Source organism: Bombus flavifrons, chromosome 17 (assembly GCF_040668555.2).
Source record: "Bombus flavifrons isolate JBK064 chromosome 17, iyBomFlav1_principal, whole genome shotgun sequence".
Classification (NCBI taxonomy): domain Eukaryota; kingdom Metazoa; phylum Arthropoda; class Insecta; order Hymenoptera; family Apidae; genus Bombus; species Bombus flavifrons.
This window is the reverse complement of record NC_138458.1, coordinates 3,269,598-3,297,208: the sequence shown is the minus strand read 5'-3', so window position 1 is coordinate 3,297,208 and position 27,611 is coordinate 3,269,598. Positions and strand designations below refer to the sequence as shown.

General features: G+C 41.0%; 2 protein-coding genes across 4 annotated transcripts in view; both read right to left on the bottom strand.

The window, feature by feature from the left end:
* The window catches only part of LOC138188694 (phospholipase B1, membrane-associated-like), a 289,810-nt gene that overhangs the window by 219,636 nt on the left and 42,563 nt on the right, over nucleotides 1-27,611 (bottom strand). The window lies entirely within an intron of this gene.
* LOC138188686 (putative fatty acyl-CoA reductase CG5065) overlaps nucleotides 25,012-27,611 on the bottom strand; it is a 52,509-nt gene continuing 49,909 nt past the window's right edge. Inside the window, exons 2-8 of one of the 2 annotated variants that reach the window (XM_069130682.1) lie at nucleotides 27,210-27,482; nucleotides 26,791-27,107; nucleotides 26,444-26,691; nucleotides 26,024-26,207; nucleotides 25,561-25,746; nucleotides 25,213-25,467; nucleotides 25,012-25,140 (exon numbers count right to left, since the gene is read on the bottom strand). In XM_069130682.1, the coding sequence (XP_068986783.1) occupies nucleotides 25,062-25,140; nucleotides 25,213-25,467; nucleotides 25,561-25,746; nucleotides 26,024-26,207; nucleotides 26,444-26,691; nucleotides 26,791-27,107; nucleotides 27,210-27,455 (1,515 nt within the window). In that variant the 5' untranslated portion in view covers nucleotides 27,456-27,482 and the 3' untranslated portion in view covers nucleotides 25,012-25,061. The remainder of the gene's footprint in view (nucleotides 25,141-25,212; nucleotides 25,468-25,560; nucleotides 25,747-26,023; nucleotides 26,208-26,443; nucleotides 26,692-26,790; nucleotides 27,108-27,209; nucleotides 27,483-27,611) is intronic. The other variant, XM_069130683.1, reaches the window with a different exon arrangement.

Genomic DNA, 27,611 nt, shown 5'->3' with positions numbered 1-27,611 from the left:
CTGGAGTTTAGTCTTCTTGATTGTCTCATGTTTCGTCTGGTGTTAGTGACATACGAGGTTCGTGATAAAATGTAGATATCGTAGTGGCTCGTATTTTGTTGATGTTGCGTCTGCGGTCTTTCCCGGGTCTTCCCAACTGATTCCAGTGGAATGTGCGTGGCAGTGTCACGTCGATTCGGGGTAATTTCACGTTCCGCACGTAAGGTGAGAGATTCGTACTTCAATTATGATCGTTTTTATAAAATTTATTAGAAACTGACAGAGTAACGATACAGAATGTTATAACAGAACAGAATAGAATATCGGATACTGACTTTGGAGGTATTTTTATATCAGGGGTTTGGTTCCTGTGGGAGGGGTCATCGCTGGATGCCGGTCACGTAGGGATCCTATTACTGCTTAGTTACTGTTTTGATGGCTAAGGTATGTGAGATATAATTATCCTTTAGCTGCAATTCTCAGGGCCACCGTGACAGCAGCTTGTCCTTGCTGATGTCAATGAAACGTACAAGGCGCGTGGCAACTCAGTGTTTGCCGAGTCTTTGCACGTGTAGGACGCTCTATTTCTTATGTTTCCCGAACTTATTAAAATTTTAATGGCAAGTTTTAATACGTCATAGGAGGTGGTGTGAAGTGATAAATTATGATAATTGTTAATTTTGTTTGGCGGGTTCGTTTAGCTTGGCGAGTTTTAATTTGTTTGGCGAGTTTTTAGGTTAGTTTCTCCTTTTAATTAATTCATAGTAATAAATGACTTTTGATGGTATTTGATTATTTCAATATTTTGTATGATTGGTAGCGTCGATTTTGTTTATTGTATTTTCATGTTTTCCTTTTTGTGAATACAGGTTACGTTGGAGTATGGATGTTGATATGTCTGAAGAAGTATGTATTATTTTGACTTGTTTTGACTTCATCTTGTTTCGTATTGTTTTTCGTTTTCTTAAACTTGTGTGTTTTATTTTAGTGTAAGAAGAAGAAGAGGAGTCGCAGACCGTTCAAACCTCCTCCAAATCGTTCCAGGAAACGTGGTCGTCGTGATGGCGCAAAAGCTCGTAGACAGAGGTTAAGGAGGCTGAGGGAATCGTCCTCCCCAGAAGACAGCAACGATGTGGCTCCAGCCCCATCATCAAGTCTCGGTGATCCCCCAGTTGTTGACTTAACTTTATCCGATGAGGACACCATGGAGCTACCGCCAAGCTCTCCCATGATCGAAAAGGTTGATAGTGATGCTTGTGCGAGAGTTCGTTTCTCGGAGGAAATTCCTGATCGAGTGTTAAGGCTTATTTACGCCACCATTCCCCAGGTCAGGGTGGTGCTTGCTCGGACGTACTTTCATGGTGTTTGAATAGATTTAATGAGATGTATTCAGATACTCCGTTTGTGTTTTCTGAGTTTGTTTAGTGATAGTGCTTTTATATACCTACATGTGTTTCGAACAGGCGTTGTTTATTAGAGTGATTTTATTTATATTCTTTAGTTTGTTTAATAAGATGTATTTTGTTTGTTGTTTTTCCCCTCTTGCATTGGCATGTTGTGAGTGGTGTCGACCTCCGGATCGCGGTTTGTGCTTCTGGATTATCACTTTGGTAAATTATAGTTACGTAGATTTGATTTTTATTTCCATTGCCTCCGTTGTTTGGTTTGGTTCACTGTTATAGGTTTCGGTGATTTTTGGCATTAGCGCTGAACGATGGATTGGAGGTGTCACGACCGGCTCACTTTAAAATCGGAGATAAAGATGTGGCGGCACTCGGCGACAATGTATATCGCTGAAGTGCCTAATGAACCATCAACATCCCAACGGTCCTTCCACCGAAGGTTTTAGAAGAAACAGCACGTGGCTACGGTCGCGAACGCCTAGCAAATGCATGGACGGTGGGGATGTTGAGGGATGACAAAAGAAAGTAATCGGATCCGATCGAAAGTCAAATTGTAAGAGCTTCAGTCTTGGAAAGTCACGCCTAGAGTTCGGAAGTGGATTGTAAAGTGGATTGTTGTTAGAAAAATAAAGTTTCTTTTTTTATTTTTCACTTCAAATTTCTTTTTTTATTTTCTTTTTGTTATTTTACGTGACACAGTCATCGTGTGTTGTGAGCAGAAACTGAGAGAGTCGTGTGACATTTGTGTTGCGTTTGGTTATGTACAATATGTATATATATATTATTTCGTTGATTTTATCCTCTGCGATGTAAATTTTATGAAGTGGTTTTGTATATTTATTTTGTTAGGTTTGTAGATTATTATTTGTTTGACATAGTAATATATATGTCGGGTTAAGATTAGAATTTTGGGCGCGTAACAACTTTTCACGTGAATTAGCCATTGTTTTTTTACACAGCCGAGATTATATTTACACGTATATACAAATCTACTACAAAGTTTAACAAATAATAAGTCTAGTGAATAATAAGCTTAATGAATAATAAAGTTAGTGAATAATAAGTCGAACGATTAATAAGTCTAACAAATAATAAGTCTAATGAATAATAAGCTTAACGAATAGTATGTTTTACGAATAATAAGTTTAATGAACGCTATTAACAATGTTCTTGGGTTCAAACGAATTCACGGTCAACGGGATAACTCTTTACTAAGCGTATAATTTTCGGCAAAAAATACGATTGCTGAGACGCTCGGTATAAACTGCCCGATGTGTCTGAGGTGGTATGTCGTGATAGGTGCGGAAGGAGAATACTCAGATGTTTAACGAACAATAGTTTATTAAGAAACGATTTAACAGACAGAGTCAACAAATAACAATTAACAGATATGATCAACAAATAACTGGTGACGATTAACAACTAACAATTGACACCAAGAGTTCCATCGACGCGTTGCTATGCAATCTCACTGAGGACTTATTTATTTCACGGTGCAAGACAGACTGGCTGTCCTTTTGTTCCGGATCGAACGGATTCTTCCCTTCGTTGTCCATCGGTATCCCCCACTAGCGTGCGTTCATTAGATGTGCCGCCGCGGCTGGCACATGTATGCTCTTCCGAGAATTCGGCGAAAAGTGCGTGAAGATATCGATGGCGCATTGGGCGTAACGCTTTGTATCCGGTGCCGTTGGAAAGTTCCGTGGCCCGTGCCGCCACACAGTACCCCCTTACCAATGATAACGCTACATAAATAAAAAACATATAAATGTTACATACGGAGTGCACGTTCGCCGGCTCCTAACGCCTATCCGAAACCTGCCTGAAGGCAATCGGGAAATCGAACTCTCCTGCCCGCGCGTGTGGTGTGATGAACTCTTGAGTCCCCTTCGCTTTGTTCGTTTCGGACACCAGGCGGTGTTGTTACATTACGATTTTCGGTGCTATGGTGTTCAATGTTATCGTCGAGTAAAAATGCGGATTTCAATCGGTCTATGGACATTATTACGTTTTTGTTATTTATTTTAATCGTAAAGGTCTTTTTCCCTCGCTCTATAACCTGATACGGTCCGTCGTAGGGTGGTTGTAAGGGGTCTCCGATGGCGTCGTGGCGCAAAAATACGTAAGGCGATGTTTCGAGATCGCGGAACGCGAAGGTTCCCTTTGCGCCGTGTCGCGTAATCGGGCGAGGCCTGATCTTTTCTATTCGGTCTTTTAGGCGACTTGCGTATTCCGAGTTGGTCTGTTGCTTAGTCGGTAAAAAGAATTCTGCCGGCAATCGTATGCCGGTGCCATAAACCATTTCGGCTGCCGTCGCGTTCAGGTCCTCTTTAATAGCTGTTCGTATGCCTAATAGAACTATTGGCAAGATTTCTACCCAGCTGCTCGTATCGTGGCATTTAATTGCTGCTTTCAGTTGTCGGTGCAGGCGCTCTACCATCCCGTTGGACGCGGGATGATAGGCCGTTGTGCGCAAATGCCTGATGCCGAGCAACCGGCATAATTCGTTAAATAGGTTCGATTCGAACTGGCGTCCTTGATCGGTCGTTACTTTTAAACGCACGCCGAAACGAGATATCTACGTGGAAAGGAGGGCCGAAGCGACGGTTGCCGCCTCCTTGTCGGCGATAGGAATAGCTTCGGGCCAACGCGAAAAACGGTCGATACACCTTAGACAATATCGATAGCCTTGTGAATATGGCATCACGATAATGTCTAAGTATATATGTTCGAAACGGCCTGCTAATTCTCCGAATGTTCCGACGGGTGAGGATACGTGCCTGGTGACTTTACATTGTTGACACGGAATACATTGTCATGTCCAATTTCGGGAGTCCTTGTTTATGGACGGCCAGACGAAACGCGTCGTCACCAGGTTTTGAGTGGCACGTATCCCTGAATGGGAAAGTCCATGGAGCGAATTAAATACGTCGCGCCGCAAAGATTTCGGTACGTACGGTCGTACAAAGTCACCTGATACGTCGCAATATATTTCTACGTCGTGATCGGGGAAACGTATTTTCTTTAACCGTAACGCAGATGTACCGGAGTTGACAATGTTGCTTAGTTCGTCGTCGGTTTCTTGCGCGGCGGCGAGAGCTCGATGGTCCACAGACTTTCCTATCGCTTCGATGCGTGGCAGAGCGTCGGCTACATTATTATCTAACCCCTTGATGTATCTTATGTCGGTGGTGAATTGTCCGATGTAATCTAGTTGTCGGAACTGTCGCGGCGAACATTTATCAGGATCTTGGTTGAACGCATATGTAAGGGGTTTATGGTCGGTGAAAATTACGAAATTTCTCCCTTCTATGGCGTGTCGAAATCGCTTGACCGCAGTGTACATAGCGAGTAGCTCGCGATAGTACGCGCTGTACTTTCGCTGCGCGGAGTTCAACGGTTTGGTAAGGAAACCTAACGGCTGCCAAGAGTCGTTGACGCGTTGCTGGAGGACCGCTCCTATTGCATAGTCGGATGCGTCGACCGCGAGGCTAACAGGTGCGCCAGGTATCGGGTGCGCTAACATCGTGGCGTTAGCGAGGGCGCGTTTCGACTCGCGGAAGCTAGCTTCGGATTGCGCTGACCATTTGATGGGCGCGTTGCCCTTTTTTCCTCCTTTTAATAGATCGTTTAGGGGTTGAAGAATTTTTGCGGCCCCCGGTATGAAGCGTCGGTAGAAATTAATCATATCGAGGTACCTGCGTAGTGCTTTAACGGTCTGGGGGAGCGGTACTTCTACAATGGCGTCAACGCTTTCGGCTAGCGGCTTTATCCCGTCGGCATTTACGGTGTGTCTCAAGAATGTGATTTCGTTCACACCGAATTCGCACTTTACGGGGTTGATGACTACGCCATAATCGTTTAAACGTTCAAACAAAATCCGTAGGTGTTCGCGATGTTGTTCTTCTGTTTCGGAGGCGATTAAGAAATCGTCTATGTATGCGAACACAAAGTCTAGACCGCGGGTCTGTAATTTCGTTGACGAATCTGTGACACGTTTGCGCGGCGTTTCGAAACCCAAACATCATGTTGGCTGCTTCGAAAAGTCCGAAAGGTGTCGTGATCGCGGTTTCCTTAACGTCTTCGGGCGCGATCGGAATTTGATGGTAAGCGAGGACAAGGTGGATCTTTGAGTAGATTCTCTTACCGTACAGATGTTGCGTGAAATCTTCGATATGCGGTGGGGAGTACCTGTCGGGTATGGTGCGAGCGTTCAACGCACGGTAGTCGCCGCATGGTCGCAGATTTCCGTCCTTCTTTGGGACGACGTGCACGGGTGATGCCCATGGACTCTTCGATGGTCGCATCATTCCTTGCTCAATCATTGTTGCAAAATCCGCCTTGACCTGTTTGAGTCGATCCGGTGCGAGACGTCGGGATTTACTGTAAACGGGTGGCCCGGGTGTGGTTTCAATGTGGTGTACCACACTGTGTCGGAGTTAGATCCGGAAACTCCGCCAAAAGTCGATGGTAGACCGATTCGCCGATTACGGTTTTAATGGATATTTCTTCAGTCGTGGCAGCATATCCCCTTGATGATAATTGGGTTGTCGTGTCGAGGAGTCGTTTATTTCGCGGGTCCACGAGCAACCCAAAATGGCTCAAAAAATCTACGCCTATGATAGGCGTTTGAACGTCAGCAATCACGAAGTTCCATTTGAAGGCTCGTCTTAGGGACAGGTTAAGGCAAATCGCAGTGGTACCATACGTTGCGATGCGCGTCCCGTTGGATGTCGGCGCCGGATGTCTACGAGGAAAGAGATCTTCGTTCCCTTGTCCGTAACGAAGATGCGGCGGGATCTCAGGCCGTCGTCGTCTGCCGCGTCTACGGACGGCTGGTCTCGTTTCCCGACTTCCACGTGCATGGGAAACGACAGCTCCTCGCGCGTTCTCCAAACGTTGCATGGTAGAAACAAAGACCGTCTTGCCGCGGCGGATCTCGGGAGCGCGAACGTCGGTGGTATCGCGAACGCGAGCGTGATCGTGATGTCGTGGTCGACGATGATTAGTGATGCTCAACGCGTTTATCTGTGCCTGCATCTGTGACATTCACTCGCTCAACACATTGATTGCGGCGGCCATTACTGCTGTTAATCGGGCGGTGCGCTGATAATCTTCTTTGAATTCTTCGGCGATCAGATCCGCTTGCCGCAATAACCTTCCCGGGTCCGAGTCGTCGACTGCGGCAGGATACGTCTGATGCGAGCGGGTAATCGGTTCCTCCACAGCGTGAGGGTAAAATCATCGGACGTGGAGGGGCTGGAGAGTTTTTTTAAGTGTTGGTAAAACTGAGATGGCTTTCTATCTCCCATCTCTTCGCTTTCCACCAACTTCTTTATCCGAGTCGCGTCCGTATCGGATAATATGCGAATGAGCGCGTGTTTCAGTTTTTCGTAGCGTCCGGTCTCTGGGGGGTTCGTCACCAGGTCTTCGACGTCCTGAAGCTGTTGATCATTGAGGCATTTTGCTAGCGTCACATACTTTATGTTGTTCTCCGTAATCTGCGCTGCCTCGAATTGTCTCTCCAGAAGGGCGAACCATGCTGCCGTGTTCGTGGGAAGCAGTGGAGACATGCTGACCACCTGGCTGGCTAAAGTTCCCTGAGTATTATTTTCCACCGTTGCGGCGCAATTAAAAATCGGTGGCTAAAAAAAAAGGCGATAGCACTATCACGGGCACCTCTTTCACTATATATCACGTTAAATCACGTCGGTAGTCACCAGTCTGAGGTGATAGGGCGTGATAGTGATTGAAGGAACACTCGAATTGGTTTAACAATAAATATTTATTAACGGTAATATCCAATGAAGTACACTTGACGTAAACTCGCGATTGTTAAATTCGGTTCGCGGTTCGTGGATACAAGTTCAAGCTTGGATAGATACGATTCGACATGCGCTTTGAGTTCGGACGATGATTGCCGGAGAGATCGAGGAACTCGGATTCAATCTAGCTACTAACTATCAATTCGGACAGACGACTCGCGACTGACTTTTTCCTCGCGATGATACTGCATAGGAAAACTATGATGAGGTGTGTCTATGGATACGAGATCATCGGATTCGTTGAGGAAAGCGTTGGTTCGGAAAGTGAGGGAAGTGGACGTCGCTGTTAATTGGCTAAATTTTGAGTCGTTGGTTGGAAAAGGATGCTAACCGCCCTTGAGAGAAAGTTGCTAGTAGGAAGCGTCGTACGCGAGGAAAGCAGATTTCCAGTATCTTCCCGTAGTGGGTGGTAGGTATAGGGACTGTTAAGACAAAGACTATTTGTCCCTTTGGAGGACCTTAGCTAAATAAATCCTATGATTTATAGCGGGTCCTTAGGTTAGCTGAAAATGTTCTGAAGGAATGTATCGACATCTGGCAATCATCTTGTCCGAAGGAATAGGGTCTTTGTGTAGCGAGCCACGGGACAGAAATCGTTGGAACGTTTGCAGTCGAGTGCCGCTACAGACCTAACCATTCATCGTCCAATTTATCTGCCTTGTGATCATTATGTACAAGAACTGCGTCTCTCTCTTTAAATACCGTTTGTGTTTTAATGATTTTTCTTTGTTGGTCTCGCATGTAGCGTTTTCTACTTTGTTCAAGTGTTTGCCTAGCTAGTGTTTTGTATTTGTCCAATTGCTTTTGCCAGAGTGTAAACATTTCTTCATAGGTGTAGTTGGAGGTTCTGGATATTGAGGATGCGAGGTTAGCTTTTCGTCGGAAGGTTAGTTCAAAAGGTGAAAAACCGGTTGCATCGTGTATTACTGTGTTATATCCTAAGCATATGAAATTTAATACTTCGTCCCATTCTTTGTCTGAGTCGTTTAGAGTTGTTCGTATCATGTCTTTTACCGTTGCGTGTGTTCTTTCTAGGGATCCGTTAGAATGTGGGTGAAAGCTGGTCGTTTTTATATGTTTTATTGTCAATGCTTCTTCGAATTTCGTCATGAGTTCGCTAATAAAGTTCTGTCCTTGGTCTGTTAGTATAGTTTTAGGTGCTGAGAAGATGCAAATGTAATGATTCAATAAGGCATCTATTATGGATTCGGTTCTTTGTGTCTTGAGGGGTGTTAATATCAGGTATTTGGTCAAATCATCATGAATAGAGAGTAAATATTGGTTTCCTCGTTTAGTTTTTGGCATGGAACCAATTATGTCCATTGCTATCTTTTCGTTTGGTTCAGTAGGGGTTTCAGGTATTATAGGAATTTCTTTCGCGCGGATTCCGACAAGTTTCTGTTTTTGACATGCTACACAATTTTTTATAAATTCCTCTACTTTTGAGAACAAATGTGGGATTTTAAATCGTTCTTTGATTTTTGCGTAAGTCTTCTGTATACCTAAGTGTCCTGAAACGTCGTTATGGTTTTCTTTTATAATCGCGTCAACTTGTTCGTCTGTTAGAATTTGAATCGGGTCGTATGCAAAGATTATTTCTTCTATCTTGTCGTTAACATACATTAAAAATGTTTTTATTCATGCCTTTTCGATTTCATCGAAGCTGTTGTCTCCTATACCTAACTTTTTATGTGTGGTAGCTGATTCTATGATTTTCTTTAACCATTTCTTTTTGTCGTAGGGTCCTAGAGTTTCTTTTGTTATTTGGAAGAAGGATTTTTCGTTGGGGACTATCTTTAGTAGTTTAGGAAGTGTGTCGGTGTCTTGTTCCCATCTGTTATACTCGTCAAGGAGATTGTCTTCAGTCGTCAAATTATTGATAGTTTGTCTCGAGAGTGCGTCAGCAGCCGTATTATCCTTTCCCTTGTGGTATTGTATTTCGTAATCGTATTCTCCTAGTTTTAATCCCCATCTAATCAGTCGTGATGAGGGGTCTTTGTAGCTTTTAAGTCAAGGTAAAGCTTGATGGTCGGTTCTTATAAGAAAATGTCTCCCTAGCAAATATTGTCTTAAACGTTTTACTGCCCATACGATTGCAAGGAGTTCTTTTTCAATGGTTGAGTAATTTCTTTCGGGAGGATTTAGTGTTCTGGAGATGTAACAACAAGGATGGTCGTTTTGTGAAAGAACAGCACCTATTCCTTTGTTAGAGGCGTCGGTTGTTAATGTAAATGTTTCGTTAAAGTTGGGCTATGTCAATACTGGGGCTTTGCATAATGCGACTTTGAGAGTTTGAGAGCTATCTTGTTGTTTGTCTGTCCAATGAAAGGGTGTGTCTTTCTTAGTCAGGTCGGTCAGAGGTTTGGCTATCTTTGAAAAGTTACGTATGAATTTTCTATAATATCTTAGTAGTCCTAAGAATGATTTTACGTCGGTTGGGTTTTTGGGAATTTTGAATTCTTTGACTGCTTCTATCTTTTTCGGGTTTGGTTTTATTCCTTCGTGTGTGATAATGTGTCCAAGGTATTCTAATTCTGGTTTTAAGAATTCACATTTGTCTGGTTGAATCTTTAGTCCTAATTCTCTTAATCTTTGTAATACAATTGCAAGGTTGTCGTTATGTTGTTGAATCGTACTTCCGAATATTATGATGTCGTCTAAATAAACGAAGCAGTATTTATTTAATAAACCGCGAAGTGCTGTGTCCATCATGCGTTGGAATGTAGCTGGGGCGTTTTTTAATCCGAATGGCATTCGATTGTAATGGTAGTGTCCTTGTGGTGTGGAAAATGCTGTGTATTTCTTAGAGTCTGTGTCCATTGGGATTTGGTGGAATCCGGAGGATAAATCGAGGGCTGAGAAGAATTTTGCGTTGCCTAGTTGGGATAGTATGTCGTCTATGTCAGGTAATGGATATGCGTCTTGGTCAGTTAGCTCGTTTATTTTTCTGAAGTCTATTACAGTTCGCCATTTCTGTTTCCCTGAGGCGTCTGCCTTTTTTTGGTACTACCCAGACTGGTGAATTGTAAGGAGAATCAGATGGTTCTATGATGTTCTTTTGTAGCATTTCGTCCATTTGTCGTTTGATTTCTTCTTTGTGGCATTCAGGCGGTCGGTAAGATTTTGTGTTAATGATTTTATTTTCTTTTAACGTTATTGTGTGTTTAGCAAGGTTAGTGCATGGTAACAAGTCGGTCTCTAAATTGAATACGTCGAGGTAAAACAGCAATATCTTTTCGATTGGTTCACGGAGAGTTTTCTCTATATGCGAAAGTCTGACTAAATCTTTAAATGTGGAGACTTGATCGTACGTGTTTGAATTTTCGATAAAATTGGTCATTTTGGCCGGGCACTCACCACCATTGATAAAGCATATCGTTGTCGATTTTCCTTCCAGGTAGACTATTTTTGACACTGCTTGTTTTGGAGGTACATCGTTTTCCTGTTGCAATAAAAGAATATTGTTGTCAAGTTTCAATTGTTGATTTGAGAGTTCAAATTTGAATTTAGATAGGGCTGGTAAACCGAGTATGCCGTCTTCTATAATTGGAAAGTTGTCTTCTACTACAAAGAATTCTAGAGTTTTGCCAAATAGTTTTGCCAAGGCGCGTTCGTTAGTTTTAAATTTAGAGTGTCCCATCGAGAATTTTCATTCTTTTGTTATTTTAGGTCGTAATACGCATCTTCGTTTAAGTATGTTAATTCCTGCTCCGCTGTCAACGAGGAATTTATGTCGCCGTTCGTCGGATCGTAAAAGTACTGTGGGGAGACTTCCTGTTGTGGCGTTAATTCGTAAGTCTGTGTTAGGGAAGTGATACATTTACACTGTACATGAGAGTGTGTGTGTAAGGGTCAGAGGGCGTCCAGGTCTGAGTTGAGACAAAACACTGTCGTTAAGAAGCATCTGGAAGAGTCGGTTGGCAACAAGCGTGCGTGCAAGACGTTCTTCAGAGTGTAATATAGATGTATAGCTGTTGTGTGTGAAATAAAGTCAGTTATTTGTATTTCCAAATCCTCTGATTTCCTTAACATCTTCACTCATCAGACATTACCAATAAATGCTTGGTAGACAAAAGAATTGACAAAAGAAGACTCAACGATAACCGATTCCGTGACACTGTGAATCTGACGACAACAGACTAATGCTGTATAAATACAAATGACACTGTTACTTTGCGGCATGCTTGTAAAGTCCAGACGTGATTCTTTTGTTAGCTTTTCATGATTGTACTACAAATTTAAGACTGATTAAATAAATATTTAAAAACGGTTTTAACGCGTTGACTGCCACGCGTGTTTTCAAAGAAATCGATACACATCGATATTTTAGTAATACGAGTCGCTCAAATGGTGGTCTCAAGAATGATCTTTCGTTTCATTTGTTCGCAACATTAAAACCGCTATCTGTCGTTGAGTATAATGAAGGAAAGTGTGGTATAGATTATTCCGACCAAATGGTTTCTTATGCCACCACAATTAGAAAAGGAATCAAATGGTACGGAAAACTTGACATTCAATTCCTTCTGGGAATTTCTGTTGTAAACGCTTTGACGGTTTACAAAATTGCAGCAAGGAAAAATATAAATATTAGAATATATAGACAATTATTAGTTGCAAAGTTATTAAGGTTGTCTGAAAATACAAAAAATCCTTGTCTTCGACGGAGTCAGCATAATATCGCCGCTCGGAAAAATGATTAAGCATCAGACGCATTAGACGCGCATGCAAACTATGTTATGCAAATAAAAGAAGTCCAATGGACCGAACAAAGGCACAAAAAATTGTCCCGACCAACCTCAGCTATGTATAGAATATTTTAAGGTTTTCCATCCTAAATAATTTTTTAATAAACCATTTTCGTATTTTTATTTTGTAATAATTCAACAGTTTTATTATTATGGAATATTTTTTCAAATACTTTGCTGTCACCCGAATACGGGTGTCGTGGCAGTTAACGTGTTAATACTTAAAAATAATGATTACTATACCACGAATTTTTATATGGTTAATAATACAATAACATTTGTAAAATATGTATATGTCGGTCCAACCATTGCAGCCATAACAATCGAACTGTGTTTCCGTTTACTGTCTCATCTTGTTGAACCGTCTATATATAGGCGATTGATTATATAGGCGATAGGTGATTGATATTGGGTTGGCAACTAAGTGATTGCGGATTTTGTCATTAGGTGGCATTGACAAAATCTATGTCGATGTAGTGAGCGGTCCGTTTGACCGCCCGGCAAAATATTTTAGTTATTCTTAAAATGAATGCAATCAGTACAAAGAAAAGGCTACTTCAAGAAGGCTACTTTTAGATGACAAACAAAATCAGTAATAACAAATAACAATTTTGCTTATTTGGGATGGTGTGACGTCAGGGAAGGATGTGGCGTGAAGGGTGATTGTTTATAAATGTTGTCAAGATATGTTAATGTTGTCAAGGAGTGTTGTGAGCGTTACCAAGGATTGTTAAGGAAAAATGAGCGTGGTAAATGCTGTCAGAGTTGAATTTATCGTGGTCGAGAGAAGTTCGTTGTGTAGTTGTGACGTAGAATTAGTGAGTAACAAATACGTGAAACGCGATATTATATTTGATTTTGTGAGAGTGCAACGGTATTGTGTTTATCATACTGTTCTTTCTGTTATTTATAATATAAGATTCCTACAAATTGGGGGCTCGTTCGGTTTTAAACCGTACCAATCTAAAATTTCGGGAAGCGGTGTGGTAAAAGATCGTTAGCCGTTGCAAATAATATTGTGTGTATTTGAAGAAATTATTGTGAAGTGAAAGATGGCAAATTGTGAGTAGGAACAATTTTCTAGTGAGGAAAATTTGAGATGGAAGAATTGAGGAATAAACTTGCTCAGATGAATCTACCGATATCTGCGCCAGGGTCAGTGTTGGTGACCAGGCTAAATCGAGCGTGTATTGCTGGTCAATCAAATCTCAAAGAGCAACAGAGCGGTGAAAGGTCCGTGGAGAAACGAGGTACGGGGACCAAACCAAAAAATGAGCCTGATCGAGATGTAGGCGAAAATTGCGAGAGGCTTAGGTTGAAGGATTTGAAAGAACGTCTAGCTAGTATGAGGCTTAATGTGTTGCTTAGGTGGTTGGAAAATTCTTCAGCTTGGTCTTCGTTTCTTCTTGCCCATTTGTTGTCTGCTTTTCTGATTGCTGGGACTAGTTTTATTGGCTTCTTTATTTTTTTCGTCGCTTTCCATAGGGAGTAGTTGGAGTTCTCGTGTGCAGAGTGACTCTGTGAATTCGTTATTGTTGTGCTCTTTTATTTTGTTTTTTATTTCCTTTGCAAGTTTGTTTAGGTGTTTTTTGTTTTCTCGTGTTCTATGTTTTCAAGTATGTCTGGTGGAATTATTTTTGTTTCTCTGTTGGTTGGTTCAGGTGTACTGGTCCATGCTGCTTCTTGGATAGTTTCTGTCAATGCTGTTACTGCCTGTTCGATGTGTTCGGGTGTTTTCAATGGGATGCTGCAGTTGGTTTTGCTCTCGATTATTTCTTTAAAAGTTTGCCATTTGGTGGTTCTGTTGCATAGTGTCTCTGGATTGCTATAAAGTATTGGTTTGTTTCTGTATGCAGTTATTATAGGTGTATGGTCGGAGCTAAGCTCGAGGCTGGGTGTTACTTTTAGTTTATTTGCGTTTAGTCCCTTTGTAACTGCAAAATCGAGTAGGCCAGGTATTTCGCTCAGGTCTGTCGGCCAGTATGTCGGTCTTCCTGTGGATAATATATTGAGGTTGTTGTTAATGTATTTTTCCAGGGTTCTACCTCGAGGTGTGGTAATTCTTGATCTCCATAGCGTGTACTTTGCATTGTAGTCTCCCGCTGCGATATACTTGACACCTAAGTGTTGAAAGTACTCTTCCCACATTTGTGATGTAATTTTGTGTCGCGGTGGTACATATACTGCTGACAATTGTAAATGGTTGCTGCTAGTTTGTGCAGTAACGGTGGTTGCTTGTATATATTCCTTACTAGCTTGGCTGTGTAAGTGGTGTTTAATGTCGCTTTTTATTATTACTGCGGTCCCTCCGTGTGCTTTTCCTGAGGGATGCTTGGAATCATATATTGTGTAGTACGGTATTTTTATGTAACTTTTTATGGTGAAGTGTGTTTCCGATACGAGTAGTATGTCGATATTATTGTTATACAGAAATGTTTTAGTTTCTAGGGCCCTTTGTTGTAGTCCGTTAGAGTTCCAGGCTGCTATTTTGAGCATCTCCATTTTTATTTTTTACTTAGTTTGTGAGTAGTTGTAACATGACTGTTGTTTGTTGTACTTGTTGCCTTAGTATTGTGTTTAGCTCACTTACCATTTTTCTTAATATCTCCGTACCTTTAATGGATTGTTTGAGCATTTCTTTGATTTCTGTATCGTCTTCGGTGTTGTTGCTTTGATTCTGTTTGTTTGTGGGCGTTGCTTGTCTAATGTTTTGGGTTACTTGCGCGTAGCTTCGGTTTCCTTGGGAATCTGTGTTTCTGTTTATAGCTTTTGGTTCATTTTGTGCTTTCAATGTTGCTTAATTATTCGTTATACTTTGTTGTGGTTGGTAGTTATTGATTGATCTATTGCGAAGTGGTGGAAACAGTTTACGTTGTAATTGTTTCCTGATTTCGCATCCTTTATAGCTGGCTGGGTGGTTTCCATTACAGTTGTAACATTTTACTTCATTTATTTTCGCTACGTATGGACAGTGTGTTGTTAAATGATTTTTTGCGCATTTAACACATACCGGGCTTCTGTTACAATAATTTTTAGTGTGACCGTATTGTTGACACCGCATGCATTGTGGTATATCTTCTTTGTGGCGTGGTGGTCCCACTGTTACTATCGTGTTTAGAATTCTTTTGATTTCGTAGATTTCCTTGTTGTTGGTTCTAGGTTCCAGTTCTATTAAGAATAATGGTAATGGTTGCTTCGTATCGTATCTTGTCATATTGTTTATTGCTCTTGTTTGGTGGCCAATTTTTGATAATTCGTCACTTAATTTTTTTTGTGATAGTTTTTGGATGTAGTCCCCTTATAACTATTTCGTTGCTCCTTTTCTTTTTGAGCTGGTACGTGTGGTATATAGCGTTTTTTTCTTTTAATTCTTTTATCACTTTCCTATAATTTTCTGGGGTGTTTGTTTGAATGTTTACTTGTTCTAATTTTGTTTATTTTATTGTTTAGTTTTTGTTAATTCGGCCAATCGCGGGGAGACGCAATCGCGAGGAGAGACGTCAACGGGAGTCGTAAATTCCCGTTACGATTATATTAATCGACACCACGAGTTGATCGATCCCCTGATTTCCGTTAAGATAATAGGGGTGATTAAGTTTATATAACACTGTGATTCACAGAATTATAAAATATATATTTCCAACACTTAAACTACACTGTTGAGTAGATACAAATCGTCAATAACAACTTGTCGCACGAATATGAGATATACACGAATGATAGAGCAAGGTTCGTACAATCGAATTTCGTATATTAGTGGACGTAGCACTAGAGGATACTTGATAGACAATAGATTTTGATGCTAGACTTCGACGTTGTAGTATGTAGGAGAAGTATTCGACTTGACTCTCCTATGGTCGTAGGAGAAGTGATGAGTAGGAAGCCTCCGACCAACGTGGTTCGTGAGTGACCTCTCTAAAAACCAGATGTGCGTCGAAAATATTTTTAGTCTCAAAAATCTTTCAGGACGACGGATTGAACGAAGATACATGTACACAATGAAAGAGAAAGTTATGGTTGGTCCTCAGGTTTGTTGAGGGTCGAAATGACGTTACGCAGGCCATCGGCTGCCCGGTCGCGAGAGATGCAGCGCAGATGTTTTAGGCGACGTAACATCCTCCCCCCGTTGAGAGGGTACCGATCAAAAGTTCTGGTAGGTAGAGTTACTTGGAGCTGCCGCCCAACTCTTTGTTGATTGCTGGTTGTCCGTGGTCTGCTGGATGGGGTCAGCTCGAGCGTAGGACGTGCTGTGTGGCACCTCGATCCGCGAGGCTCGTTGTCGTGTGGATTGTGATTGTCTGGATGAGGCCGTCTCCGCCAGAATGTATTCGATAATACGGCCGAGAGGCCGTTGCGTTGAGGATATGTTGTCTTCCTTGCGTTCTGGATCGTCGTGGTCCTCGGCATAGCCTAGATAGTTTCTGTTGAAGTTCACGAACCAGGACGTGTCGTGAAACAGCTCGGCCCATGAAGTGTCGTGGAACACCTCGTCCCAGGAGGTGTCGTTATATATCTCTCCGATTTCACAACGGAAAGTGAAATTCGCATGTAGATGCGTTGTGGAAACGTGAAGAAGATCTATGGTTGGTTGGGGAACAGGACTCCCCCCGCTGACCCATTCGTGTCGCGCCGTCTTGATGATGCGTGGTGGTTGGACCGGCGTGGACCAATTATCCGCAAAAGGCAAAATCAGAGACTTGTTCGTGGCAGCGATCTGTGGCCGGGTATTGGGATCCGAAGGAGTGTTCTGAAAATTATCAATATCAATTACGTAATTATTCACGGTAGCAATAACGTAGATATTATTTCGCTTTGGGTTATTCGCAGCTGTGGCCCCTGTCGGCCATGGAGAGTGAGGACTCTTCACGGAATGTCCCGGAGAATGAATGAGAGTCTCCGATACGATGTTTATGCCAAATGTTGCGTGTGACGGTATGCAGGACAGGTTATTAACCGTCGAAGTGTTGATAAAGGAACGTCTGTTCCCAGATAATTCTATCATCGTGAATTTCGGAGAGTCGTCTGTAGGTTTCGCTTCTAGATTGGCTTCGGTATCCTTGACGGGATTTGACCCGCTACTCTCGTCGTTTTGAATTACAGTTGCAGGGCATCGCCCATCCTGTAACAGCTTCGGAAAGAATGTTTGCGACATCTTGTCGCCTGGTGAGGTTTTCTCTCTCTGTTGATCCAGAGAATCGTGAAGTGTTGTCTTCAGGACGCGTGTAGGCGATGAGGTGCGAGTTTCACGCAATGTGCCGCGCGGATTAGGCGATGAGATCCGCGTGTCAGGCGACGATATCGACGTTGGATTCGACGCGTTGTTTTCTGCCGACGGAGTATGGCCGCTGTTGTCCTGGACGGGATTGAGTTCCTTCTGGTCCAGAGTATCTTGAGCGGTTTGCTGATTCAAGGCGTTTTGTGTCGTTGAATCAGATTGTTGTGATGTTGACGATGTGAACGTCGTCGTCGTCAGGTCGCGTATGGGGGACACGTTGTGAGTGTCACGCGATGAGCTCCGCATGTCGTGCGACGGGATCGGCGTTCGAGTCGATGCGATATTCTCCGTCGGCTGGTGTTTCACGCATGAATCGCGTGCTTTTAATGTCGAAGGGGTTGTTGATGGTAGTAGGTCAAAGAGGTCCAGGATCCGTACTTCAATCTTAAGATGCTCTCGCAATAAAGAGTCTGCATGAGCAATTTCCCCCTCATCTAACGCTTCCAGCTCGTCCTGAACCTCGATTATCTTCCTCCAATTCTCGTCGAAGAAGTTACGGCATGCTATGAGGGAGTTCTTTTCTACCCGTCCAGACGCTTCATATTCGTCGAGTTGACGCTTCGTGGTCGCGAGTCGGCGGACTAAGATGCTTCGTCTCCGTCGCAGTGTGCTGATCGGTTCAGCGTGGGCCATATTTGAGTTTAATGGCAGGAACGAATTTACCTTAATCAAACGGACGTTGATCTAGGAATCGGTAGCTACTCGTTACAGTGCGGTGTGGGCTCGCGTATGTGCTGAGCGATGAAGGAGTTCCTTTCCGAGGGCAGCTCCTTTGGTTAGTTGCCTAAGTCGTTGGAATGTGGATTTCACGCGACACTGTATAGTCACTGGTCAATGCACTTTTTAATGGCGCAAAATCCGGCTCGAAGGACCATGTTAATTCGGCCAATCGCGGGGAGACGCAATCGCGAGGAGAGACGTCAACGGGAGTCGTAAATTCCCGTTACGATTATATTAATCGACACCACGAGTTGATCGATCCCCTGATTTCCGTTAAGATAATAGGGGTGATTAAGTTTATATAACACTGTGATTCACAGAATTATAAAATATATATTTCCAACACTTAAACTACACTGTTGAGTAGATACAAATCGTCAATAACAACTTGTCGCACGAATATGAGATATACACGAATGATAGAGCAAGGTTCGTACAATCGAATTTCGTATATTAGTGGACGTAGCACTAGAGGATACTTGATAGACAATAGATTTTGATGCTAGACTTCGACGTTGTAGTATGTAGGAGAAGTATTCGACTTGACTCTCCTATGGTCGTAGGAGAAGTGATGAGTAGGAAGCCTCCGACCAACGTGGTTCGTGAGTGACCTCTCTAAAAACCAGATGTGCGTCGAAAATATTTTTAGTCTCAAAAATCTTTCAGGACGACGGATTGAACGAAGATACATGTACACAATGAAAGAGAAAGTTATGGTTGGTCCTCAGGTTTGTTGAGGGTCGAAATGACGTTACGCAGGCCATCGGCTGCCCGGTCGCGAGAGATGCAGCGCAGATGTTTTAGGCGACGTAACAGTTTTCCTTCCCAACTATATTGTTTAGTCGATCAATAAGCGGGTCTATTATCTGGGCCTCAACAAATATTGGTGGTGGTTTTGTAGTGTGCGTTGATTTAGTTGTGTTTTTGGTTGTTGGGTCGTCGTCTATTTCTTCCGTAAGTGAGCTGAAGGAGTTTCTGAATGGTAATTCTTGCAGCCATCGCTGCTTTTCTGTATCTGGATTTCCTGTTATTTTTCGTTTCATGTTATAACTTGCCACCTTCCAGCTTTCATCCTGTTGGTTTAATTCGTTATTGGTAATATTCTCTTCATTGTTTGGTATTGTTTCCATATCAACTTCGTTTGTAGCTGAGCATTCCTGTTCTTCGTTTATTGGTTGGCTTGGTTTTGATATGTTTGTTGTTTTATTTATGTAGTATTGTTCGTCTTTGTTAATTATTTTTATTGGTGGGATGTGCTTTTTCATTTTAGTTTTGCTTATAGTCTTCTCAGTGGAAGACACGGGTTTCCACCATTTAGCTATGGGCGTTGCCGTTCGTAACTTTCTCTTCCCCACTTGCCGCATTTTTTCTGAAGCACTGTTTTACACGCCCGTTTAGCTCGGCTGCTCGGGCAGAACTCGATTTATAACATTGAGAACATTTATATCGAAAATTCTTTCTCGCATAAAGCTTCTGTATTAATACAAAAGGCATGAATTAAGATATATGATCGTTCACAAGTATTCGAGCACTTGCTGATCTTATAGATTTTATAGAAAATGTGATACATGATTGATCAAGATTATTAAGAAAATGAAGTTTACATCCGTGTGAGATTAACGATCCGAAATACACACTTTGTGAAAATTCGTGACAGTTGGAGGAAAAGTAATGAATTAACGATTATGTGACAGCAATTAAAATCCGTCGATCTAAGATCTTTATTAAATTAAATAGTTCAAAATCGTTTACGTAATTAAATAACTATAAATATATTAAAAGATTATAATAAAAGAATGTAACAGAATACCTAATGTCCGTACCTGTAAATACAACGAAAAGCGTAACGTGTAGATTGCAGATGTTTATGAATGTAAAATTTGCGAAAAGCATATGAAATTTATACACATAAAATATACAAATATTGATATATGGACGAAAAATATGCGTGTATGCACAAAAAATATGTACAATTTGTGAGTAATGTGTTCAATATTGATTTATTAACGTTATGTGAATTGATACAAAAGTATATTTAACAATTTCGTCTTAAATAAAAATCTATTTATGACGACGCGCCAAAATTCGCATTACGATAAATTACGATAAATTATAAATTACTTTTCCGTATCTGCAGCACTCGAATTACGAATACAAGTAATGTGTGCGTTTGAGGGCCCGACCTTTTGGTAGACCGTGCCATACCTGGAGTAAAAACGCATATTGGCTTCGCATTTAGATGTCCGCGTTCGACTCTCTTCTACTTTCCAGAGCCCCTTGCCTTGGGAACGGCGCACATAGATGATCGGCGGGCGACTTGGAAAAACCCTACCCTCTCCTTGCGGATCATTGGACAAGTTAAACCTACCCTTTCGGGCGGCAGCTCGCTTAGCCACGCGATACGTGCATCGCGCCGCGGGGACACGAGAAGGCGGAGCTGCCAGCATATAGCTCGGTCCTAGCAGGTTGGCTCTCCAGCCGATTATTCCTGCACCGTCTCGGCAACCGCATTTTGTATGCTTACCGCCTGCACCGACGGTCACAGGTTTCCTCTCCAGCTCGCAGGCTTCTTGTTTTTTTCTGCGCCCTGGTTCTTTGTTACTGTTGTTTTTCCGGTTCTATCTTGTTTATTGTCCTATCTTCAATCCAGTGTTCTGTTTGTTGTATCCGTTTATTTCTTCGCTGCGATTCTTTGTTTGCTTGTTGTTGTTGTCTTTGTAAACTTGAAATATAAATGCAATTACCTTTTAAATACAGTAACGAGGTTTATTCAATTTCGATAACATTGAATTAGTAAGATATCAAAGCTAGCAACTTTTCTTTGAAGTTTATTTTATATTTCTTAAATTATTCGGGTAAAGATAACTCGTAGTAATCGTAGTAATCGGTGTCGTAGTAATCGGCACCTGTCTTTCGTGGAAAATTCGCGGAAAGCTGACACGTATCGGCGGACAATGTCTGTCAGTGAAACTTAAGGCGCGTACGGGCAGACTACAGGTGTCTGTAGACATTGCCTGCCGACAACACATGCCAAAACATGTATATAAACTGCCTGCGAGCAACGTCGCTTGTCCACTAGAAGTGTGCCGGGTATCACTGCGTATCGATGAGTCGAAGATGCCTTGGAGATGCAACACACGGATCGTTTAAATTTACCTGTAATCCATTCAAGCTAGCCTAAAAAAAGCCAAATTCAACATTAAATTGTATCAGACATTTTGCTACACGTTGCGCTGAACTGATAGAAATCATGCTTAGGAACAAATATATGTCTTTGCTAACTTTCTAAGTATATGTGGACGACGTTTTAAATTTGTTGAAGTGGTCACCACTTATAAGAAAACTCTACATCTGGTCTTTTTAGTTTCTCAAGCACTGAAGCCATCGACAGCGCGTAGACAAAAGACTGCGACGAAGTCAGACCATAAACAGTAGACAAGCGACGTTGGCTTCGGGGTTTTCAGTTATTGGGTAACACAGCTAGCGTGCGGATCTGGACCAGCTCAAATTGTATTCTTACTTATAATTACACTTATATTTAAATGTATTTTCTGCCTTACAATTTATCAACTAGTTTTGTCTGATTACACATCGAATAACCTCAACACACTGGTTTATGGTGTGGTCCCTATCCTCACATCATCTGCACAATTCTCTACCAGGGCTCGCTGCCGTGCACCTGGCCGCAGTATGCCCCAGCATGTGACACTTATAGCATCTCACTACGTTGGGCAGAATCCTCGCTGACGCAATCGTCAATCCTGTATTAATCTTGATCGTCGGTCTGTTCCCGGGAACAGCACTCGCAGACAGCACAACCACCGCCTGCTGGGTTCCCCACGGCGTCATCCTTAGGGACGTCACCTCTATCCATCTCTCTTCCTTTATGTTCAGTTCAGTGGATATGTTCTGTGCCAATTCTTCCTTTGTGGCGATAGACTCAATGTTCCTGATTTGCAGGGTCAATTCGCCTATTCGCAAAGTAACAATTTCCATCCCCTGACACATAGCTTTTTTCAGGTTTTCCGCAACCTGTCCAAGCGTTACCTTGTTATTTAGTTCAATAAGGATGTGCCCAGTCCTCGTCTTCCTGACGCCAGCTGTCTCCTTCAGGGCATTCTTCGCCACCAACCGCCTCTCTATAGGAATCTATCCAATTGGTATCCTACTTCACTTTAACAAGGATAATCTCGCTCCTTCTCCTTGCAGTTCTCTCTCTTTTCTCCCTGACTACGGTCCTTCCTCCCGTCGTGCTTTCAATTCGACTCCTAAGCCTCCTACGGCAATTAACCCCTTAACCTACGACTACGGGCATAGCCTGTAGTACGATGATTGGACCAAACGAAAATATTGCAGACATAGACCGAAGTACGATGATCGGGCCAAATATAATATATAATATAATATATAATAGTTTGTTTGCGTTTTTAGCCCAACATTCTCGAACGTAAATAGCAAGTTAAGGGGTTAACGGGCGTCCATTCGTCCTCGCTATCCTTGCTACAGATTTCGGCGTAGGTTATCACCTCTTGCTTTCTCGGCTCTTCCATGTGGCATACCTTCCTTTCCTCCAGTGGTGATATGACCTTTCGCTTCTCTGATTGGACTGCCTCAGTCTGACTGACTACCGATACCTTGCTACGCCAGTCTTCTCATAATTCTTCTTATCGTTAACTCTATGTTGATTGTTAGAACTTCCAGACTCCTCGTGAGTCCCCTGACGTCGCGAAGACCTGATGACAGACCTCTACCTCCGTCAGCGAAAGAGCTTTCCTCCAGTTTTCTGTTTCCTCCTCTTCTGGTTTCCAACGCCCCCTTATTCACTAAAACCTTCTCCATTTCCTCCGCTTTTGATCCTTTCCTGAGGTTATTAGTACCTTGGGTTAGATAGCTACTCTGGTCGGTCAACTCCGCTTGAGGTTCAATGTCCGTTTCGATGTCTTGCCCCACCTTCCCCTTTATTAACTCCTTGGCAGTCTCCCTTTTAGCGGTCGGAATCAACGATGCTTCTTCGAGATTCTTCTCTGTACCGCAATCGATCGCATGATCCCCGATCTCTCTTACCGAGCAAAAGACGGCCCTGGGACCGACCGTCCTCTCCTCGTTCCTCTCCCAGTCGTGTGATGGTCGTCGGGGCGAACCTGGGGGAGGCACCACTCGCCGAACCGACGTGGCTTGGAGGCTTCAAAACTCCCGGAGCCGTAATTTTATTCTTCCGTGTCATTCTATCCATATTTTTTCCTAATTAAGGGACGTAGCCAAGTTCCTTATAATAGCCGTTATTCCTTTATCATGTTCAGTTACGTTGCCGATATTGTCATATTGTCGTTATTCCGTTTCCATTGTCCGTATAATCTTGCCAGGTTCGTATATTGCGTATCATCCAATAACTCATTCAACCACACTTTTATTGGCGTTAATGTGCTATGATATGTGTGTACTTTCCTTAATTTTACCAGCTCGCTTATCGCTTCATCATGTATATAATTGCATAAAACTAACATAATTATTTACATCTTTCCCATTTAACTGTTATCTTCATCTTGAAGTCATTTAATGTTGTTATGGTACCAACTAACATTAACTTAACTATGTACCATTAACGGTATTCAGCAAAACTAAAACAAACAAAATAATACAAAATAAACAGTCTTAATCTGTTGGGTCATTGTTATTAGATGCTCGTATAATCTCACGTTTTTACTAGTCATATCTAAATTCTATTTACTTTCCTTTTCCTAAAAGTTATACTACTAACATTCTGGCAATTAACCATTTATTAATTATTTCATAATTAGTTAATTTCTGCTTATTGCACGATAAATGACTCCTGAAGAAAATACTGTCAATAAATCCGATCCTTCAAATGTACTTTCCAATTATTTATCATGATGCCCAATACTCATATGGTAATAAATAGCACATGTGAGTATTATTCTTTCTTAATTTATCAAATTATTCAGTATTAAAAGATAATTATCAGCTTCTATACTTCCACTATTACAGTTGCTTAATTTATTTTAGATTTAAAGACGACGATGTGTATTACAACCACCAGTATCATCTATATTGTATTGTAACACTATGAGAGTGAGGATATGGATCAGCATAAACTTATACACTATACTTGTATAATACCTATACTTATACCTTTATTTATTTAAATTTTTTTATTACATACTCATCCACTTGTTCTTCTATCAGTCAACCTCAACACATGTTAACAATTTGTTCACAAGTTTACGCAGCGTAGGAAAATCACAAACGCACTGTGGTGGCCGAACTATTCCCAGATAAATCGTAATAAAAATAGTCCTATTCACATGAAAACCCCGTACGCATTACGAATTTATGAGCTGTTAATAGACATGACAATTCTTGTATGAACCACATACAATTTTCGTACAAATCATTGATCACTGTACATTGCGATATTCACATACATACACATGAAATGAAAACCTATATGATTTTTATAAATTTAACTTAAATAAAAAACTACCCATTACTTATTATATGAGATAATATTTTATCCAGCATGATTGTCACATCTAGTTTCTATTTCGATGACTGTATCATATATTTTAACACCGACTGGTCAAGCAACTGCAAGGTTCTTGAGCAAACAACTAGAGAACCTAAGTGAGCCTTTAGAGCAAATGAAGCATTCTTAAAAAAGTTTTACTTTAGAACTCTTTTTCTCATTCTAAATCTTATTTTAAAATATATTTATCTTCTATCATCATAGTTTATTTCTCAGTAGACTTTTCAATGATAAATTATTGTTGTCAACGAATAACTATCTCGTAACTTTTATTTGGTGAAGGATGATAGAAGTTTCTGTCATTATAATAATGTCATTATAATGGAAAAATGTTCATGGTCAGCGAGCAGATGAATTGCTTACAGCTCAGAAATCATGTGGGTATAAATACATGTATTCTTATTAAAATTTTATAAAAAAAAAAAAAAAAAGACGAACGATGTCATAAATGGATTTCTTTAGAAAGGAAACGAGTGAAAAAACCAAATGAAAAGAATGTTGAATCCCTTCTTCATAAAATTATATTTATATTGTCTTTGGTTCAAAGATAAAAAAGTAACGTTCAAGTAGTCAGTATACAAAACATAATATTATCCATAACAAAATTATTATACCGGATATTTTGGTGATCTGATGTATCCAGTACAACCTGAAATAACCAAAAATATTTATATTTATATTAATTCCTATTTTTTGTATAAGAAGATACTTTTATACGCACCTTGCTAATCGTTGTCGGGCTGTTGGCTGAAACTCTTGTTTTAGAATAAATTTCTTAATTCCCATCAGGTAAACTTCAACATACTTCTCCCAATTCATATCCCGTAAATCTAGTTTGACCATATCGCTGTCCTTCAACATTTTCACCTTCCTCGCCAAGTCGGAACAGTTATCCCTTTGGAAGGTCCATTCGTGTGTGGTGAAAAATGCCACCGATGCGACAAGCTTATTGCCAATTCTGAGAAGTTTCATCACTCTGAAATATCATTTTTAATTATTATTATAGATGAAAACAATGATTATTCCAGAAAGATCGTTCTCGTTGTTCGAGGGTCGATAGAATACTTACATTGGTTTACTACCTCGGAGTCTTGAAAAGTTATCTATGACGAACGCAGGCAAAACATGCGGAATTACACTCCGAACGTTGTAAATATGTCTATTAGCTATCATTGGACAACCCGGGTACCATAGCGTATCGTTCAGTGGCGTTTCTATGCTACATTTCACCATGGTATCTTTCATCTGACCCCATCTTGGGAATTGAAATAATTACATTTGTAGAATTAATCGAATTACGCTTAAGGTAAAGTTTATTACTATCAGAGTATCTCAGGAAATATTACGCAATTAAATAAGTATTACATTACATCACTATCTTCCTAAATTAACGTATTGAGGTCAAAATTGGACTTTCGTATTCTACGTTTGTGTGCGCTTCCATTGTCCACGTTACTTAAATAAACTGAAACTTTTGGAATACTCTAACAATCGAATTACATGAGTTGACATATATTCGTAAAAAATATTACTTAAAAGGGTATGCGTTGCTGGTGCAGTTGTAAACTTTAACTTCATGATCACGATGTAGCGTGACATGCCATGCAGTACATATTATCGTGTCGACTACGAAATCGACAGGCACTACATCCAATCTTGCATCTTTCCTACCTCGTATCGCTGTTGCACATCCTTTGCCGATTAGCAGAAAGGTACCTGGTAACATTGAATTGGTTTAGAAATTATTTGTGAGTTTCGATTAGCAGAAATGTAATGCTAAATAGATAGGAATGAATTCTCGTAATAGTGAGCAACAACAAATTTGAACTATAATAATGATAATCTAGTGGAGAGCCTCTCATTGATCCTCTCACAAACAAATCGAGTAACCCCACTTTTGTGAAATGTAAGGTGTGTTGACAATTGCTATTGAAGAATATCTATTAAAATACCTGTAATTCCAGAAATATTTTGTATCCAACCAGGATATGGTTCTTCCAAAGCGGCACCAATTATGCTTGGCCGCACTATCGCAACTGGCAGATCTTTGCACTTGCTTGCTACAATCTGCTCTGCTAAATTCTTACTGAATGTGTATGTGTTTGGATAAGTTTTTAAAATCTTTTTTTCTATTTCATTGATCGACGTTTTGTCGAATTTGTCACACATATCGATCACCTCGGAAGGTTTCAAACTCGTGCTGCAAAATTAATGATAAGTGAACATATTCTTCATGCTACAATTGCAATTAAAATATTCGTAAAGCATGGAACAGTGTTAGCGCGTAACTTATTCTTACGTATAAATCTTTTCCCCAATCTCAGGTAGATTCGCATTACTATAAGCTGTGCTCACGTGGACGAAGCTAATTGGATGCCTCAGTTCGTTCCAAAGTTCGATAACACGAGCAGTACCTTTCGTATTCACATTAATAGCCACGTGTAGCGGTTCGTTGAATCTCACAGTTGCCGCGACATGTAGCAATATGTTTACTTTCTCTAACAACAAAATTCTATCTTCTCGCGAAAGACCTAAGTCCGGCAGACTCGCGTCACCTTTCATGGGATAAACTCTGCTCAAAGCTGAAGGGTATTTGGCTTTGATGTCATCGTAAATCTGAAGACAAAAAAATACCAGCTCAGTTCCAGAAAAGAAATTTAATCAATTTGGCTCCTGACAGCCTTAAATATTGAACAGAACAAGAATATATTTACGAACGGGATCATCTATGAGCTTCTTAAATCGTTGTTCTATCGTTTCGTTAGTTTTTGGACGAATTAGTATAAAAATGGCAGCGATGCGTGGACATATGCGAATAAGTTTTTCCAGGAGACCTTTTCCAACGAAACCGGTTACTCCAGTCACAAGGATCCCACTACCGGCGTAGAATTCCTCGAGAGAACTCGTCTTATTCAGTCCTTTATTGATTCCATTTTCATTTGTTTCTTTATTGATTGTGTCCATGTTTCAGGATCTTCACGCTTGCAGTCCCTATATTTATCACTAAATTATCAAATAGTAAGTCTAAAAGTTTTTAAAATAATTTACAAAATTTGTTATAGTTGTAATCTTCAGCTTAAACAATCACTTTTGTACTTTTCTTCAGCTCCTTTAGTTTTT